The sequence below is a fragment of the Mustelus asterias genome, chromosome 2, assembly GCF_964213995.1.
Source record: "Mustelus asterias chromosome 2, sMusAst1.hap1.1, whole genome shotgun sequence".
In the NCBI taxonomy this organism is placed as follows: Eukaryota; Metazoa; Chordata; class Chondrichthyes; order Carcharhiniformes; family Triakidae; genus Mustelus; species Mustelus asterias.
Window position 1 is genome coordinate 39,536,674 of NC_135802.1, and position 20,981 is coordinate 39,557,654.

The 20,981-nt window shown below is 42.8% G+C and overlaps 1 protein-coding gene across 5 annotated transcripts in view; it reads left to right on the plus strand.

The window, feature by feature from the left end:
* mpp7a (MAGUK p55 scaffold protein 7a) overlaps positions 1–20,981 on the plus strand; it is a 449,393-nt gene that overhangs the window by 320,792 nt on the left and 107,620 nt on the right. For all 5 annotated transcript variants that reach the window (XM_078233768.1, XM_078233807.1, XM_078233798.1 and 2 more), the window contains 2 exons: positions 14,579–14,775; positions 15,271–15,335. In XM_078233768.1, coding sequence (XP_078089894.1) covers positions 14,579–14,775; positions 15,271–15,335 — 262 coding nt within the window. The remainder of the gene's footprint in view (positions 1–14,578; positions 14,776–15,270; positions 15,336–20,981) is intronic.

Below are 20,981 nucleotides of genomic sequence, written 5' to 3' on the forward strand. Positions count from 1 at the left end.
AGGGACCCCAAGGGAGGAGGAAGGGCTCGAGCCCACGCCGAGGCCTTCCAGCCAAGAGACTGTGGCTATGGCAACACCTTCTGACTCCCCTCTTCCTGACACTGGGGCATCTCAAGGGCAGCAGGATAACAAGGTGTCATGGAAACATCCCAGACACCTGGAAGCAGTCCTGGGCGTCCAGAGGACGCCAGTCACAGGCCACGAGGCGAGGTCAGCAGCTGGTCCCCTCCACCTCCAATGTACATTCTGGGGAGTCACTGAGGCGTGTTGGGCAGCGTAAGGTTCGGAAGATGGCACAGGTGAAGGGCTGCACTAGTTAGAAAGAAATGTAAGCACCTTAACGTTTTCTTTTCACAAGTTTTTATGTTTCACCAGCTTATCTGAACGCCTTTATTGTAAATAAATGTTTTTCTCAACAACCGCCTGCGAATAGGTTGTCTCGAATAGGATTCCTGCCCCATTGACGATCACCCGATGGATGCCTCATGGTGATATCGGTTGGGGTGGTCCCTCAATGCAGTGTCACTGAGAAAAGGAAGCCATTGGTCTCTCATACCCCATGAGCAATGACCTCCCGTCCCCCAACCCACCCGCCCCAGGGCCCTGTATGGGGGTTTCGGATCCCTTACCCACTAGACAGACATGGGCACAGGTGCCAGCGTGCATGTGGATCTCAGGCAGTAGTCAGACTGGTTTGCACCAGGGCATCATCAGAATGGTGCTTAGCGAGTCGTCATCACCCTCCTGCCTGGAAAAAAACTCACGAACACAGAGTACCCAGGCCCAGCACTCTGGTGTGACAATGTGCAGGATAAATGGAAGGCATTTTTGGGGAGGGGAGGTGGGGGGAATGGAACCCACAATCACCATCCCCGAGCGACTGAACCACCTGGTTATCAGAGCCTCCCTAGCCACCCTCGCATGCCTCAGCTGAGATGCCAGCTCTCCACCGCCTGGCTGGTGTTCCAAGGTGTTCTCTTCCTCGTCCTCCTGCTGGTCATCCTCTCCAGTGACGGCCGGCTGGTCATCCTCCACGTCCTCTTCCTCCTCCAAGAGGTCAACTCGCTGCAGAGCCAGATTGTGCAAGGCACAGCACACCACCACTATGTGGGAGGAGATCAGGGGGCTGTACTGGAGGGCCCCTCCAGATCGGTCCAGGCACCGGAATCACATCTTGAGGAGCCCAATGCCCCTCTCTACTGTCGCGCGGGTGGCTACATGGGCCTCATTATAACGGGCCTCCGCCTCAGTCACAGGCCTCCGCACAGGCGTCATCAGCCATGTCTGAAGCGGGTAACCCATATCACCCAGGTGCCACCCCCACAGCCTGGACTCCTCTTCAAATGCTTGCGGGATGTCCGAGCTCCTTACAAGCAGCTGTCATGCACGTTGCCTGGATGTCTGGTGCAGATGTGCATGATGGTCATATTGTGGTCACACACCATTTGTACATTCAGGGTGTAGAACCCCTTCCTATTAACAAATTGTTGTGGATTCTGTAGGGGGGCCCTGAGGGCGATATGGGTGCAGTCAACCGCCCCCTGCACATTCGACATCCCCGCAATTGCAGCAAACCCCGCAGCCAGGGCTTCCTGATAAGCCTGATCCGGGTTGAATTTGATGTACTGCCCAGTCCGGGCATACAGGGCTTCAGTGATCTGCTTGACACAGGTGTGCACTGAAGACTGGGAGATGTCACAGATATCTCTGCTCGGGCTCTGGAAGGCGCCAGTCGCATAGATGTTCAGAGTGGTCATCAATCTGACAGCCACTGAGAGTGGGTGTGTCCCCCTGCCCCGAGGTGCCAGGTCCTGCAACAGGTTGCATTGGTGTCGCACGGCATCCTTTCGGAGTCAGAGACGCCGGCGGTATACGGTGTCCGACACCTCCTCGAAGAACACTCGTGCACGGAACTGCCGGGGTCTCTGCTCCCCCCTTCTCCTGTGTCCCCACTCTGGGTGAATGGCGGCCACCTCCTGCCTCTGATGGTCGTCTCCCTCTGGTCCTGCAAATGGTACAGCCCGGGCCTCCTGGGCCCGCAATTCCTCCTCAGCTCCAGCAGCAACCAAAAGAACAGCAAGATTGATTGGTTGCATTGCAAAAGCCATCTCATCACTCTGAAAGGGGGATGGGGGGGTTTGGGGGAGATGGAGATGAACAAATGTGGAAGTCATGCAACGCCGCTTGCCCCAAGCACATCAACAATCACAGCCCCCCCATGCCCCCAATCCCCCCAGCCACATGCTCCACACAATCACAGCCTCCCCCATGCCCCCCAATCCCCCCAGCCACATGCTCCCCACAATCACAGCCCCCCAATACCCCCAGCCACATGTTCCACACAATCATAGCCCCCCATGCCCCCCAATCCCCCCAGCCACATGGTCCACACAATCACAGCCCCCCCCCCATGTCCCCCAATCCCCCAGCCACATGCTCCACACAATCACAGCCCCCCCCCATGTCCCCCAATCCCCCCAGCCACATGTTCCCCACAATCACAGCTCCTGTAAAGTTGGGGGGCAGCAGCAGTGCTATCTGCAAGGGCTTTGTGCACATCCTTCAGCCTGACGTGAGCTGAGGTGCTAGGACCCAGCAGCACTGCAAGACCCGAGGTCAGTGCTGAGAACCGGGTCCTTGCTGCAAGACAAACATCAGAGACCGTGCACAGCAACAGCCCCCTCCCCCACCCCCACACACTCGCAGAGCCGCCACCGACCCGAGACAGAAAATGGCCGCAACAACAGGACACCCGTGAGTAGCGGAGAGCCATCAGACACCATGCACTTACCTCCTCACCAACTCTCACTGGTGAAGCGCCCGATTCAGACTTTTATTTAGCAGGTCCATTTCGGTGCGATTCCGGATTGGCGAACATGGCGGTAAAGGGGGAAATGCTGATAAAGTTGGACGAGCAGTTCATTAATTCAATTGAAATACATGCAAATGTATTTAAATCGCCGTCGCGCCCGTTTCAGGCGCGAAGCGGATCACCGTCATTCCCGGGTTTTGGTAAAGTGGCCATCTGCGCGGGCGCAGATTGCGTTAATGGCCTCACACCCGACTTTATCACGTTTTCGGGCATGACGCAATGGTAAAATAGGGCCCTTAGATTCATGCGGCCAGTTGCGGTCAGATAATTAGTTTTGTCTATGTTGTACCACTCAGCCACTTTGGAGTAATGACTTTAACAAATTTATGGACATATTTTTGTTGTTCATTTATGGGATGTGGGTGTCGCTGACTCGACCAGCATTTATAGCCCATCCCTAGTTGTCTTTCAGAAGGTGGTGGTGAACCGCTGCTGTCCCTGAGTTGTAGGTGCACCGACAGTGCTGTCCAGGCACAAGCCCCCAGATGTTAGGTTGAGCTGTCATCCTTATGCTGAATTTTATCCTGATGGATAAAATCAGAAGGTTTTGACCCAATTTTATCAAAAGAATAAAAATCAAGTAGTGGAGGCGGGGTCACACCTCAACATAATCTCATGCTTTTTAAAAGTGAAATAGTTCAAAATAAATTTGATGGGAACCTCTTGTTTATCAAGAATAATGAATTTTATTATAAATTGCTTTGAGTACTGTTTATATTTATAAATATGTAACTATATTTTACAAAAGCTTTTTATGGCAAGCCTAGGCTGGTCGTCATGTCGTGGCATTTTGGAATAACTCATATTTCTCGAATAAAATGCAGTTATATAGTGAACTCTCAAATTTGTTAACTTGGGTATTGGTCAAGCCTGTTAACAATTAACAAGTAGCTGCTCTTGATTTGAACACTATCATCTGATACATCAAGAATAAAGTTGCACAGTGTTGAAAGGTTTGAACCATTCTTGTGACAGCATCAAGAACAAGGTTTAACACTCAGCAATTCTTTTGCTTATACTTGGGTCTCTGATGCCAGTGAAATAACTTATGTTGCTGACAAACATGACCACTAACTGTTATAGCTCTTAGTAGTTGTTTTTTTAACAGTTGTAGGAGCTGATGTCTAACTTTAAAAAACCTTTAATGCGAGTAAACCTTAGCTTGCTTTCTTAAATCATTGTGATTTTTTATCATTAAAAATGGTAGCTTTTGGTCCACTAAACATGAAAATGTTTTAAAATACATCCTGCAAATGTAATCACTGGTATTCTAAATCATAATATTTATCTTAATAATTGTATACTGAGAGTGACAGTTTCTACAGTACATCATAAAATAAGACTCAGTTTGTGCTTCTCTGTTTCTGCACAGCAGGTGAAAAGGGGATTCACTTTCCATTAAATATGACTGAAACGTTTATGAGTTGTATGTTTGTACGATGGAAATGCCTGGAATGCATTAACATGGACAGTATTGTGTTTAGTCTATGAATTTTGCCAGCATTTGCGTCAGATTTTGCTCCTAACTTTGTGAAATTGGCAAAGTTATATTATGTTTTATAGAATGCCTAGAATCAGTAAACATTGAAAAACTATGTCAGCTTTATTTTGTCTCAGGAAATGCATCTGAAAAATTGACTTCTGCTCCAAACAGTACTTCTGTTTATGGCTATGTTCTCTCACTTTTATCAGTCATCACTCTAGTTGAGAAATGTTGAAATGACTGCTGTGGCATATTGTCCAAGTACTATTAAATTTACTGTAATGGAATATCATAATTAGACGTGTGGTCTATAACATCCAGATGCCGAGGGAAAATATAATTTGGGGAAGGTGAAATAACATCATTTTATTTTTGGGGGTGCTGACCTGATTTTCCACTGTTCCACATCATTCATTTTGTTCAAGCCAAGGACGAATTGCATTAAGGTAACACCTTTCACACCCTTGGTAACCCAAAGAACTTCACAGCTGTCAAAGTCCTTTTAAAATGGTGCAACATAGGCAAACATGAGAGCCAGTTTGCATTCAGCAAGGTCCCACAAACAATAGTGAGTTAAATAATCAGATCATCTGTTTAATGATATTGGTTGAGAGTAAATATTGATCACAACTCTTGGAGAACTCCCCCTGCTCTTCTATCAGTCGTGTCATGGATCTTTTATAACCTCTAGGAGTTTGGGGCTTTAGCTTAACACCTCATCTGGAAAAAGGCACCTCAGACACTTCCTCAGTATTGCACTGAAGTATCAGCAAATGTATGGGCATGTTCTGAATTGTATCGTTTTACATGTTTATGTTAGAAACCTTATTCATGCAAGACTGGGCTATTGATTAGACCATATGGTGCCTGGGAAGATTTTCAGCAATTTAATTTGTTTGTTTCATTTAAAGCTCTTTCCTGTTTTGGTTCCATTCTTATCTATCTAACTATAGCCAGCGAATCACTTAAAATTACTTCTTTTCCTGTTCCCACACCGTTGTCCCCCAAGGATCGATCCTTGGCTCTTCCTTTCTATGTGTCACATAGATCATGTCCATCAGTGACATCGTCTTTGGAGATACCAAAGTAATTGTCTTTAGCCTTGCCATATTTGTTGATCGCCCCCAGTTCCATCCTCTCTATGACCACAGTCTCAGGTCGAACCAGAAACGTTGCATCCTTGTCATCCTAATCCCTGCAACCTTAATATTTTGATACTTTTGATTTTGACACCTTTCTACTTAGCTGCGTCATTGCTCTCCTAGTTAGTGAATTCTTGATTCAAGGTGGCTGCTGGGCTGTCAGCTCCCTAGGGAGCTCCTTATTGTGCACCTCACTGTTTGGCCAACTGCTGCCATAGCCTTTTGTCCCCAAATCTTCCCATTCCACTGTTGACATTTCTCAAATAGTGGGTCCATTTTAGTCTTAATTTCAAGTTAACTGCTAGTTTCAATTGTCACTGCCCCTGCTCTCCTCAGTGAGTTCTGGGCTCTTTCTTGAATTTTGGTTTGAAATTCCTGGATTCTGTTCACTTCTCTGAACCTCAGGCCTTTGCTTCTGCACTGGACTACATAGGATTACAATGCGCATCTGAGCTGCTCAGCCTCTGATTTGCTGCTCTGTTGCTTATATTTTTAAGTATTTTTGAGCACCTTCAGCCCTTATCCCACTGTGATGGAGGGTCTGAGGGACTCCGTCTCCTGCTTACCCTGTGATTGATTGGACTGGTCCTCCTGGCTTGTTAGCTTCAGCTGCAGTCCAGTTCCTGGCCAGCGTTATACTGCCCTTGGTTGAAACAATGGATCGCATGGTAGCACAGTGGTTAGCACTGATGCTTCACAGCGCCAGGGACCCAGATTCAATTCCCGGCTTGGGTCCCTGGGTCTGTGTGGAGTTTGCATGTTCTTCCCGTGTCTGTGGGGTTTCCTCCAGGTGCTCCGGTTTCCTCCCACAGTTCAAAAGATGTGCTGGTTAGGTGCATTGACCCGAACAGCCGCTGAAGTGTGGCGACTAGGGGAATTTCACAGTAAAGTCATTGCAGTGTTAATGTAAGCCCTACTTGTAACTAATAAATAAACATTATTTGATTTGATTTATTATTGTCACGTGTATTAACATACAGTGAAAAGTATTGTTTCTTGCTCGCTATATAGACAAACATACCATTCATAGAGAAGGAAACGAGAGAGTGCAGAATATAGTGTTACAGTCATAGCTAGGGTGTTGAGAAAAATCAACTTAGTACGATGTAGGTCCATTCAAAAGTCTGACAGCAGCAGGGAAGAAGCTTTTCTTGAATCGGTTGGTACGTGACCTCAGACTTTTGTATCTTTTTCCTGACGGAAGAAGATGGAAGAGAGAATGTCCGGGGTGCGTAGGGTCCTTAATTATGCTGGCTGCTTTCCCGAGGCAGCGGGAAGTGTAGACAGAGTCAATGGATGGGAGGCTGGTTTGCGTGATGGATTGGGCTATATTCACAACCTTTTGTAATTTCTTGTTAAAAGTTTAACTTTTACATCTAAAGTAAAGTTTATTTATTAGTCACAAGTAGATTTACATTTACTGTGAAAATGATCTGTGACCTCTGTTCACTTCTGGACTGCGTGGTGACTTTACTGTCGTCCTCTGTTGTGTAACAAATTCTGCAATCCTCCTAGGTCCAATTCAACTGGAATTCTTCCATAAGTGTGTCCTGTGGTACTCCACCCTTTAAGTAGCTTCTGGATCTCATTTACCCATCACACATGTCTCTGAGTTTGGGCAAAAGTTAATCGATGCTCCAAGCTGACTCCACCAAACTCCATCAACTTTAACTTAACATGGGAATTATCCCTCAAAATTTGTATTTTCTTCTGTTTTCTTGCTATTCTTTATTCACTACTCCGATATATACAACCTAATTGCTGCTACATAAATTGACATAGGTAGCTTAAGTTTTTGCTGTGTCCATTCGTGGTCACTTTTTGGTTGACTGGGTTTAAGACTGAGATGGGTAAATTCTCGATTGCTCAGGGCATCAATGGATATGGGAGATGGTGGTAGAGTGGAGTTGAGGCAAAATATTAGCCGTGATCATATTGAATGGTGGAGGAAGCAATCATCTATTTCTAGTCTTATGGTTGATTTTTGTTGCTATTTCTTACTTTCTTAAGGCGTCTCTTAAAACTCCTTTTTCCCTGTTCTTCCAACCTCACCACCAATAACAAATGCAAGAAGCTCATGGTTTTCATTGTCCTCAAAATTGAGACCCTCTGATCAGCTACCTCTGACATTACCCTCCCTTCTCCTAACCCACTGGATCAAATTTAGTCTCATGTCACCAATTCCCACCAGCCAGCCCTGAACTATATCCCACTATTCTCCTACCTTCCTTCATGCCCTCCCTCTCCAAGCTCATTTTGTCCATGAGACACATTTCCTGTTCTCCTGACATAATTGCCACTAAACTACAGATCACTAAAATTGCCTTGCTGGCTCTCGGGTTAGCTAACATTTTTAGCTTCTATCTCCTCTTGGTTTCAAATCTTCTGTGATCATCACTCTTCTCAAGAAACCAATCCTTTACCCTTCTGTCCTTGCAAGCTACCACTTTGTCTCCATGTTTGCTTTTCTCTCCAAAGTCCTTGAAAATGTTCTGTCAAATTTGCATTCTTTCCCAAAACTGTTTGAATCTCTCCAGTCCGTTTCTGCCCTTACCACAGTACCAAACAAATCTTACTGAATTCAAAATGACACCCTGTATGGCTGTGACAAAGAAATATTATTCCCCCTTACCCTCCTTGACCTGTCTGCAACTTTTGAAACAGTTGATCACTCTAACATGCTCCAACACCTCTCCAACTGGGTAGGACTGTTCTTAGCTGGTTCCATTTGTTCTATCTCATCATTGCCAGCGAATCACTTGCAAAGGCTTCTCTTCCATTCTTGCATTATTATCTGAGGAATCCACCAAGGTTCTATCCTTAGCCCCTCCTATTTCTCTACCTAACCTATATTAACTCCCAGTTAAGCAACAATTCATGCTTGTTTTCAAATTGCTGCATGGTCTTGCCCCTCTTTATCTCTGTTCTTTCCTCTAGCCACATAACCTTCCAACATATCTGAACTTCTATATTTCTGGCCTCTTGAGCATCCCTGCTTTTAATCACTCCAACATTGGTGGCTATTCCCTCAACCTCAAAGATCCTCAACTCCGGAGTTTCCACCCTAAACTTATCACCTTTGTGCCTCTCTTTCCTTCTTTAAGATGCTCCTTAAAACTTACTTCTTTGATCAGGCTTTTGTTCATCTGCCCTAATATTGCCGAATAAAATCATAAGAACATAAAAAGAAGCAGGTGTAAACTACATGGCATCTTAAGCCTGTTCTGCCATTTGATAACCATCATGAATGATCTTCTACCTCAACTCCACTTTTATGCTGACTCCCCATGTCCTTTGATTCCTGAGAGATGAAAAATCTATCTCAGCCTTAAGTATATCCAGTGACAGAGCATCCATAACCCTCTGGGGTAGACAATTCCAAAGACACTCAACCCACCAATGAAGACATTTTTCCTCATCTCATCCTTAATGATTAACCCACTTATCCTGAAGCTATGCCCCCACCTTGTTCCAGTTTTCCTTTCCAGTTAGTGGATACACACTCTGTTCCCCATTGAACCCTTTCAGAATGTGTTTATTGAAATCCCTCTCATCTTCTAAACTTCAAAGTGTATAAACGCAATTTAATCAGCTGTTCTTTACAAGATGAACCTTTTATCCCGAGAACTAATATAGTGAACCTTCACACGTACCAACTTTCAACATAATAAGCTGATGTTAATGGGGCTTTATAAATATGAAAAGTTCCGAGATGCTTCACTGGAGCATTATGAAACAAAGTGTGACACTGAACCACAGAGGAGATGTTATGACAGGAATCGTCGAAAGATCTCTGTGGGCTTCGTGGAGTACAAACTCCCTTATTGAGCAGGTGGAGGCTTGCCAATAGGAGGTGTTCAACAGGGGCTTTTAAGTCTGGTTCCCAGCGTTTTGCACTACCTAGCTATGAGCTGCGGGAGCAGTCTCTTTCTTGGTACACAATAAAGGGTGCTTGGTGACGGGAAACTGGAATTCGGTTGAATTATTACGGGAGATATTGGCAGAAAACCAAAAACTTGGTTAAGGAAGTAGGCTTTACGTAGTGTCTTAAAGTGCCACCAGGGCACATATATTATTCCCTAGATATGGAAACCAAAAATGTGCACAATTCTTCAGGTATGATCTTGCCAAATCCGATGCAACTGCAGCAAGACCTTTTCAAATTGTTGCTGCCCGCTGCCAATAAAAGCTAGCATGCCATTTGCCTTCCGCATGGCTTGCTGTACCCGTTAGGGTGGTTAAATGCCCAATTTTGTTTTGTTTTGCTCCTGTGAATCACCTTGGGAGGTTTTATTATGTTGTGACGCTCCACAAATACAAGTTCTTGCTGAGGACTCTTCAATCTGATTGAAAAGCTTTGCTGTCTCTCTCAGACACCACAGATTCCCCGTAGACAGTGCCTCACTGGAACATGTGCTGAATTAGAGGAAATCTATGCTGAGCGAACCACAAAACTTTGTGGTCAGTTCTTAGTGAGGTGAGCACCATTCCTTTGCCACTGGTTGAAAGATCCATGCTATTATATGTTTAACGTTTAAAGCAAGATGAAATTAAACTGCTTCTCGAATCTGGGATCTCATTGATCTGAAAATTTTAACCATAAACAATTTTGGTGTCTTCAGACTTGGCATTCCTTTATTCTAGGTCATCTTCAGAGAGGCTGGTTTTAAAGCTCATCGTGACATTTTTTTGGTAATATTTAGCTTTTCAGCTATCCAAAATAAAAGTGGATAAAAGCAAATTACTGCAGATGCTGGAATCTGAAACCAAAAGAGAAAATGCTGGAAAATCTCAGCAGATCTGGCAGCATCTATAAGGAGGGAAAAGAGCTGACATTTCAAGTCCAGACGACCCTTTGTCAAAGCTATCAAAAATACAAGTGTTTTTTTCACTTTCTATAATTGTTTAGACCATTTAAGCTGTTCTTCCTCAGGAAATGCCACATTTCTGTAACCTGAGTTTTAAATGGAGTTTTGGTTCAATGTAGCACCTATCTGCTGATCAAACTGAAATTCCTCATTAACAATTAATGCAATAATTATCATAATTTCACCTCATGTTTCTCTACTTGTTAATTATTGACTGAGTTTAAAATTAAACAGAACAGCCACTTAGAGTGCAATCAGCAATCTTCAAAGACCAATCAATTTTTACCTGATCCTTGAGAACTGGAAGCATTGACAGTCAGGGGGTTCAAATTAGGATGATTAACACTATGTATTTAATCATATCTCATCCAGACAGTCCAGAGGCTAAGGCCTACCTGATACTTACTGTAAAGGTGGTGAAAAGACTGCCAGCAGCTATAATCTCTAGAGTGCAGAAGGAGACCATTTGGCCCATCGAGTCTGCACCAACTCTCCGAAAGCGCATCTTATCCAGGCACACCACCCCCTTCCTATCCCTATCCCCTGTAGCTCCGTGCATTTACCATGGCCAATCCACCGAACCTGCACATCTTTGGACTTCATGCATGAGCAGTGGGTACCTCCAATCTACGCATCCAAGCTTGTTTGCAATTATATTGTACCTCAAGTAGGCAGTTTCAAGACTTGCTGTGAAAACATATGCTGAAGATGGAACCTATGATGACTGCAGAAAATGTAGTAACATGGAAATATCTGATTTTGTTTGGCATCATGAAGATTAACTGCACTTTATGATTTGAAATCAGAAGTATTTACTGACTGAAGCTGAATTTGCATTTTGTTGTATTGATAAATAAGAGGCAACCAGATTTTAAAAATATGGGTGTGCAACATGCTAAACAGGATTGTCAGACTAGAAAGTGTATCTAGTTTCTAGTTTCCCTTTATTTCTTTTGTGTTTGACTTTACTGGCTCCGGATTAAGTTGTCTCTCCAGGCAAAGAAAGAACTTGCCTTTATCTAACCCCTTTCGCATCCCCAGGATATGTCTAAGAATGTAGCAGCCACTTAATTTTCTTTTGAAGTTTAATGATTGTTACATAGTGGAAATAATTTACAGAACAGACAGGAAACTGTTCAATCCAAAACCAAAAGCCTTCCAACTTCAGTATGCGTTTGGCTCTAGTGTGTCCACTCACTCAGAAACTGAGTTCCAGGTCCGTATTGTGACCCCTCTGAAACATATGAGAAAACGGGCCTTTCACTGAATGTCCAGAAAACCAAGTCAAAGCATCAGAGAAAGCGCACAAACCTCTCAACAACTTAACTACCTGACCCTTCAAGCACCACCTGTATGTGGCAGAATATGCCGATTGTATGTGGCAGAATATGCCGATTGCATGTTCAACTTATCAGCCATCTCAGTACCCATTGAGCTGGAGTGAAGGCAAATTGTCTTGTTGTCAACAAACATAACCAAACAGAAGGCTTCAGAAACAGTAGCTTAATGGCCAGTTAAATGTTTTGTCTGTTTTTGTATAGAAATAAATATTGAAAAGGTCATTCTACATTTTGTCCTGTGGCTCTTTTAGGTTCAATGATCATTCTTCAAGGGTTCTGTTATTAAGCTCCTCTGTAATTTACTGATTTTAAGGTGCGGTAGGGGGAGACGTGGTTCTTTCCATTCTTTGCCTGCTTCTCTCATCCTTTGATGAAGTAGTCAGCAGCTTACTCAAGTTAAATGTTAGACTTTTTTTCGCTGGCAAGGCTATATTTATTTTCCATCCCAACGACCTTTGAGAAGGTGGTCGTGTACCAACTGCCTTCTCAAAAGCTGCAGTCAATGTGGTGGAGCTGCACCCACAATGCTGTTCGGAAAGGAGTTGCAGGATTTTGATCCAGTAAGAGTGAAAGAATGATACAATTTCAAGTCAAAAGGAAAGGAAACATGCAGATGGCTGTGTTCGCATGCTGCCACGTTTTTCTAGATGGTAGAGGTTGTTGGTTTGGAAGATGCTGTTGAAGGCACCTTGGTGAGTTGCTACAGTGCATCTCCAAGATGATGCACACTACTATCACTGTGCACCAGTGGTGAAGGGAGTGATTGTTCAAAGTGATGGGTGTGGTGCCGATCCTTTGTCCTGGATAGTATTAAGCTTCTTCACTGTTGTTGGAGATGGGGACTATTCCAACATGCACCATCTTGTCCCTTGTTGATGGTGGACAATCTTTGGGAGGTGGATCATTTGCCCCAAAATTCCAGCTTCTGATCTGCTCTTGTAGCTACAGAATTTGTATGGCTGACCCAGTTAAGCATTTGGTCAATCGTGACCCCCAGGATGTTGATTGTGGGAATTCAGTGATGGTAATGCTGGTGTCAAAGGGAGATGATTATATTCTCTCTTGTCTGGATGGTCATTGCCTGACACTTGAATGGCGCAGATATTACTTGTAACTTACCAGCTCGAGCCTAAATCTTGTTCGGTCTTGTTGCATGTGGACGTGCACTGCTTCATTATCCGAGGAGTTGTGAATGGTGCTGAACATAGTGTAATCATCAGTGAGCATTCCCACTTCTGACCTTATGTTGGCGGGAAGGCCATTCGTTACTTTAGTGAATATGGGAAGGTTATTTGGTTAGAGGAAGATTACAAAGGAGTCCATTCCATTCCTTCCCTTACTGACTTTCACACGTGTGCTTCCAGGTAGAAAGTGATCATGAGAGGTTGCTGTAGTTGATGTACCTGTCCAACATGATGAGTATTGATGCAGTTGTTCTGGACTTGTTGAAGCACAGCAGTTGATAACTCAAACACAGACTGGAGAAAGAACCTGGCATCTATCCTCACAAATTCATTGACTAAGCTTATCATAAAATAATGGGAGCTGTTTCAACGGCATTTAAAATATTGTTACTTTTAATAACATGAATCCTAACTGGCGCATGGTGGCACAGTGGTTAGCATTGCTGCCTCACAGCGCCAGGGACTTGGATTCGATTCCTGGCCTGGGTCACTGTCTGCGCAGAGTTTGCACGTTCTCCCCATGTTTGCGTGGATTTCCTCCGGTGTCCCCATTTCCTCCCACAGTCCGAAAGACTGTTAGGTGCATTGGCCATGCTAAATTCTCCCTCAGTCTACCCAAATAAGCACCCGAGTGTGGCGACTCGGGGGATTTTCACAGTAACTTCATTGCAGTGTTAATGTAAGCCTATTTGTGGCATTAATAAATCAACTAAAAATAAAACTCAGTGACAACATATGACAACATAAAAATGTGACAACATTTTTGATGAAAAACAAATTTGGGACTCTTATGATTAGGGAAAGCTGCTTGTTCGCAAAAACTTGCTCCTGTTTCCAATGATCTCTATTGAACATGTGCAGGAAAGGCACTTAACTGTCTCACCATCATATGCTTGAATGCCAATATGATTGATTGTGGGCCGCTGTTTATAAATTGTTTGGCACATGTCAGTATAATCTTGAATTGGAATGTAGCCATAGTTGGATGATGTTTACAAGTTTTGGGAGCCTAGAAGGATACAGCATTTGATAAATTAACTAGAAAGTTAGGTTGGTGCTACATGTTGAAGGACAAGTGCTAATTCGCTTCTGTCCTGACCGCATTAACCATTGGCGAAGTACAATGATCACAAATATTATGGTAGTGAACAATGTTACCTATTCTTTTAAAGTGATAATTGGCTTTCTGAATTAAGAGCATCAGCTATAGCTATTGCATTTGTAGTTGTAGTTTCTTGTGTGTGTAAAAGGGATTTTGACTTTCCAAATAATTAGGTAAGTTTTTACCTTTGTACTTTTGAGCAACATTTCCTTTGCTGATTTTTTGCTAGGTTTATGTGGTGAAAAAGGCCAACAATTATTGCTGATCGCTATTTACCCCCAAGAAGGGTGGTGGTAAGCTGCTTTCTTGAACCCCTGCAGTTCATATGGTTGTTAATTTTGCTAAGCTATGTACATTTTTTGTTTGCCTAATAGTTTCACAATTTGAAACTTGATTACTGTTTGTGATTCATATGGTATTGGGAATTCGGTGAAATAATCTTTTCCTGTCTCCCCAAATTCTTCGAATGAGCTGCTTCATTTAATTTTGTCATGTACCACAACATTAGCGGATGCAAGTTCTTGTGTTCAAGGTGTTATAGCTATGTCATATATAAACAAGAATAAACATGACCTTTTTTTTGCCAGATGTTTGTTAGGACTTTATTTGAATATGACCCTAATGAGGATAAAGCAATTCCATGTAAAGAAGCTGGGCTTTCTTTCAAGAAGGGAGATATCCTTCAGATCGTCAGCCAGGATGATGCAACTTGGTGGCAAGCCAAACGCGAGTGTGATGCCAATCTGAGAGCAGGACTAATCCCTTCAAAGCAGTTCCAAGAGAGGTAACCACCAAGTACACAGCCTTACAACAGTTGCAATAATATAACAAACTTCATGAACATACTTTGGTGCTAAAAATACACGTTGGAAGGAGATATCTTAGAAGCCTTTGTTTTCTGACTATAGTAATATGAAAGCAGAATGTTTGTGTAGAGTATATAAGTAGTAAGCTCAATGCCAAAATAGTTTGGATTTCCTCATATCTAGTTGAAGTAGTTGACAGTAAATGATACCATCAGTGGCATTCCAGTTTTGGAATAAGACAATGGAAAATAGTTTGATGTGCAATACAGAGCTGATATTTAACAGTTTTTTGGCTCCACTAACTAAAATTTGGAAGCTTAAGGATTTGTTTTGTCTTCAGTAAAATCACATGCGTTGTGTTGCTTTGCAATATTCTACTAGAATAATATGATGCTGTAATATTTGTTAAGTTTTTTTTGTGCTCCAATCAAACACGGGTCCAATGCTAAGTTTTTGTAATTGGCTTCTTACAGGAGATTTGCACTCCGAAGACCTGTAGCTTTTGTTCATCCACAAAGGAATTCCAATAGACGATCATGTAAGTCAGTAGACTGTATTTATGGAAAATGATTCTTTGTTACTCTCATGCATATGTAAAGAAACTGTGGTTGTTTCCATCCAGTGAATTAGTCCTGTTTATTTATCCTCTTCCAAAGCACCTATTGCAGATGTTGGAAATTTGAAATAAAAACAGAAAATGATAATAGTACTCAGCAGGTCAGGCAGCGTCAGTGGAGAAAGAAACAGATTTATCAGGCTGTCTTTTCATGAAGTCGTGGCGACTCCATGGACTATTTAAAAATGGCAACAAGACCCAAATCCAGAACTCCCAGCCTTATTTCAGACAGATTCCATTTTCACTGTTAGTGGAAAGGAGGTGAGGCAATGGTGCTCACAAACCCAAACTCAGCAGGGCCCAGTTCAAACTGACCCTGTTTTTGTTGCAGCAAGGCCCTTACCCTACAGTGTGGGAATCATGAATTTATGGAGAAGACATAAATGTACATGAAGGGTGGATAAGGTATGCAGAACTGCTAAGCTGTCGGGTTTTATTCTTAACTCTTAAAAAACAAGTCTGCCTGTGTCTGAGAGTTGAATGACATCTGTTCGAGCTGTTACAATATCTGTTTGCTGACATTACTTTTACGAAGGTCTATCATTATGTCATTATTAATGGTTGGTTCCTTTACACGATCTACAATTATCCCAGTTCAGTTTGATGAACAGTTCAAATAAATTATCAAAGTATTAGCTGTTTTTGTTGTGGGCTTCTGAATACAAACCTGGTAGTTTTGATAAGGGATCAAGTACTTGGGGGCATTTCAAGTTTTGAATGGGCTTTTATGAGGAGCAATATTGGCTTCTTATATTGAAAGCGGCAACAGATATTTAGATCTTTATCTTATTTCATCTAAGCATGTCCCATGATATCTGCCCATGGTCGTAACTGGTTGAGTTGGCATGGAGGGTGGAGGACCAAAAGGGTAGATGGGGGGGTGAGTTGGCATGGAGGCTATGTGGGATCATTGGCGTGGTGGGAGCATGTGTTGGCCCCAAAGTGAAAACAGCTCTATTTGAGACACTTTCTCCTCAGGCAATTTGTGCCCTGGTGGAAAATTTCTGACTCAAGCTACCCGTCCCTGGAGCGAAAATATAGCATAACCTGTCAGGCCAAAAGCCTACTACAAGGTTCTTGACCCGAAACATTCACTCTGATCATTCACCACAGATGTTGCCGAACGGGCTGAGTATTTCCAGTGTTTCTGTTTTTATTTCTCTCCGTCCTTACCACCCATCCCCATCACCCACTCCACCTCGCACTCATCTGAGTCAAAGTTTTATTAACTGGTGGACAGAACTGAGGCTCATACAGTTGGGATTTATGTACTCAATCAAGCAGAACTTTTGGGCTATTTCTTCACATGCAGGCCTTAGAGCAGACTTTAATGTATTTTTATCATCCTCTCCCATGCTGATTTCTAATGTATTCCAAATCTCCTTGTGTTTATTGTCTAATTTTCATTGAATTTAACTAATAGCATTTTGCCAGTTTTCAAGCACTTAGGAATTTCAGTCTTAACACCTACAGAAACAAACTGGATTTCTCGATCATTGTTCAAGGTATTCTTGCGTGACTTGGAAAAATTGGGCACCTTCATACCAAATGATGTGCTCCCTTAAGTTTTTTGTTTCAGCAGCTGGGTTGCCATGTTCTGAAGTATGCATTTTGTATGAATGAATTAAAAACAGCTCTCTGTACCTTTGGCTGCACCAGACATCTTTGGCTATTATTATAGCACTAGGCATGAATTGTAGACTGACATTGCAAGGTTCTCTACATCTTGGATAGCTTTAAGTATTTTTTTTTCATTTGATTCAACTTTTGATTTGTGGAATTGAGACCACATGAACAGGAGGAAGTTTATAACTGCATCCAAATGTTGTTCATTTGAACAAGATGTAACCTAGTTTAACCGGCAAGTTTTGTCTCTCAATTGGGGTACCACATTCAGATGCATTTGAACTTGAACAGAGACAAAAGAAAGAATGCATTGTTGATGGTACCAATTTTGAAAAGGCTAAAAGTTTAAAAATAATCTAAACCATGTATTTGTAAGCAATTTTTCATTTTGCAGTAATGCACTTTGTCTGTCGTGGCAGTTTTCTTGCAGACATTTGTCTTCATCAGTTTATCTAATTAATTTGCATTTGGAAAGGTAGTGGCGTAGTGGTATTGTCACTCGACTAGTAATTCAGAGACCCAGAGTAATGCACTGGAGATCCGGGTTCAAATCCTACAACAGGTGGTGAAATTTGAATTCAATAAATATCTGGAGTTAAACGTCCAATGATGACCATGCCGATTATCATTTAAAAAAATCTGGTTCACTCATGCCCTTTAGGCATTACCTGACCTCACCTGCCTGTAACTCCAGACTCACAGCAATGTGGTGGACTCTTAAATACCCTCTGAAATGGTCTAGCTAGCCACTCAGTTGTATGAAATAATCAAAAAGTCTAAAGCTGGATGGACCACCTGGCCCCAACCAAAAAGTCCATTGGCTTTTTTATAGAGCTGTCTGACAGACTACTCACAAGATTATACATTACAAATAATGTCCTGTCCCATGGGACAACAAATCCAAGACGTTAACAGAGGTGACGCCACAGTGGTATATAGTCGGGAGGGAGACTTTGGATACCGTGAAGTCTCACGGGGTCAAGTCAAACACCAAGTCCCCAGCATCACAGATGCCAGTCTTCAGCCAGTTCGATTCACTCTACATGAAATCAAGAAACAGCTGAAGGCATTGGATATTGCAAAGGCCTGAAAATATTCTAGCTCCAAAATAGAGTTCCAGAACTTGCCACGCCCCTAGCTAAGTTGTCCCAGTACAGCTACAACACTGGCATCAACCAGTGGAAAACTGTTCTGGTATGTGCTGTACACAAAAAGCAGGACAAGTTGGCCAATTGTGGTCACATCAGTCTACTCTCTATCATCAGTAAAGTGATGGAAGGGGTCATTAGTAGTGCTATCAAGCGCATTTGCTTAGCAATAACCTACTCACTGATGCTTAGTTTGAGTTCTGCCAGGACCACTCAGTCCCTGACCTCATTATACCTTAGTTCAAACAGGGACCAAAGAGTAAAACTCCAGAGATGAGCAGAAAGTAACTGCCCTTGATATCAATGCAGCATTTGACTGAATGTGGCATCAAGAAGCCTGAGCAAAACTGGAGCCAATGGAAATCAAGGAGGAAACTCTCCACTAGTTGAAGTCAAACCCAGCATAAATGTTGTGGATGTTCGTGGTCAACCATCTTGGTTCCAGGCATCACTGCAGGAATTGCTCAGGTAGTGTCCTAGGCCCAACCATCTTCAGCTGCTTCATCAATTACCTCCCTTCCATCATAAGGTCAGAAATGTCCAGCACCATTTGCAACTCCATTGGTATTGAAGTAGTCCAAGTCCAAATGCAGCAAGATCTGGAAAATATCCATGCTTGGCCTGACAAGTGGTAAGTAACATTCGTGCCACACAAGTGCCAGACAGTGTCTATCTACAACAAGAGAGAATCTGACCATCACCCCTTGACATTCAATGGCATTGCCATCGCTGAATCACTTACCATCAATATCCTGGGTGTTACCATTGACCAGAAACTGAACAGGACTGGTTATATAAACACTGGCTACAAGAGCAGGTCGGAAATTAGGAATCCTCCAGTGAAAAACTCATCTCCTGACTCCCCAAGCCTATCCACCATTTGCAAAGCATAGGTCAGCAGTTGATGGAATACTTAACACTTGCCTGGATAAGTGTGCTCTAACAACATTCAAGAAACTTGGCACCATCCAGGGCAAAGCAGCCCGTTTCATTGGCACCCCATCTACAAACATTCACGCCCTCCACCACACACACAGTGGCCAGCAGTGTGTACTATCTACAAGATGCATTGCAGGAACTCATCAAGACACTTCAGACAGCACCTTCCAAACCCACAACCACTAACTTTTATAAGGAAAAGGGCAGCTGATATATGGATACACTGCCATCTGGAAGTTCCTCTCCAAGTCACTCACTGTCCTGACTTTGAAGTATATCACTATTCCTTCACTGTTGCTGGGTCAAAATCCTGAAACTACCTCCCTCACAGCACTGTGGGTGTTCCTACACCACATGGACTGCAGCGGTTCAAGAAGGCAGCTCACTACCACCTTCAGAATGGCAATTAAGGATGGGCAATAAATGGTGGCCTAGCCAGCAACGCCCACATCCCATGTATGAATAAATGCAAATAAATAAAAGAAATACGAGTTTTAGTAAGTATATAAAGTTCAACACCTTAATGTAAGGTAAGGGTTGAGAGTTTCAGAATTGTACATATCTAATTACAGCAGTTTAGAGCAACAGTGGTGTTTACAGGAAAAATTATAACAAGCCACAAAATATAGATGATGCAATATTTTCCATCGATCTAGTCACAAGATCTGGAAGATGAGAAAAAAAATTGGTCTCAAGATAATGGAGTAGAATTTCTGTTTTGGATGCACTCAAGAAATTGTTCCCAAAATAAGCTTGAAATCTCAGTTGAGGTTACAGTTCAAGTTTACAATGGAATGCATTTGCACACAGTCTTCCCTGAACCACATAATTTATTGAACATAGTTGTTTCTTTTTTTTAAACCCCTTTCAATTAATTAGGACAATCACAAGAATACCATTATCAGGGGAAACAACAACTTTATACTGTATGAGTGCTGATTGGTTGGCATGTCGACCTTGATTGGTGGAGGTGTTGCCATGAAAAATGCACCAGTTAATGGTGACTCTCAGTTAATTGCAAAGCATTGTTGGAAATTTAAAACAGGCATTGAACCAGCGATTCATTCTATGTTTACCTGAAACAGGCGAAATGTGCGTACGTGTTCCTTCTGTCTGCAAAGAACAGGGCCCTGTGTATTAACGAATTTAATTTAAAGTACATGTAACTGTGCCACACTGCGAGTCCAATTGACAACCTTAAATTGGTTGTCAGTGTAATTTTTAGCACATTGAAGACTATTTGACAAGTGTTGTCCAACCACAGAATCACATCTAACGTTGGACACTTTTTTAAGCTTTACGTGCACAGGCTGTTTGGGATAGTCTGTACCTTGCCTGTTATGAACAGAGGAAGCAACAATATTGATCCACCAGTCTTCGGGGTGCATGGCCTCCATACCTAACTTCACACTGGTACCGAAAGTCACATGCTACGTTCTCATTTGTGTGATGGACAGAACTTCTTTTTGGCTTGACAGCTTGTTAGTGGCTGAAACCACTTGTGTTGCTGCTGCATAGTAGCAGTGTGAAACAGCTAACTTTACCTGTCGCACAAATATTTGAGGTACCTTGCCCTTCCAGGGTAAACTGAGGTAGACTCTCATACACTCTCTCAGCACCTACTTCTCATACAGTATCAAGTTGTAGTTTCCCCTCACATTAGTATTTTTCGATTGTCTTGATGAGTGCAAGATGAAAAGCTTGAACAAAATGTATTTTTTTAGCAATACTCAAGTTTTGTACTACCAAATGGCTATTTGAAGAATCTTCCCTAACCACATTTGATAGATTGCACATCATTGTGGACAGCTCTTAATCCCGATGAATTGGATCTTAAACTAGATCGTAGAAAACA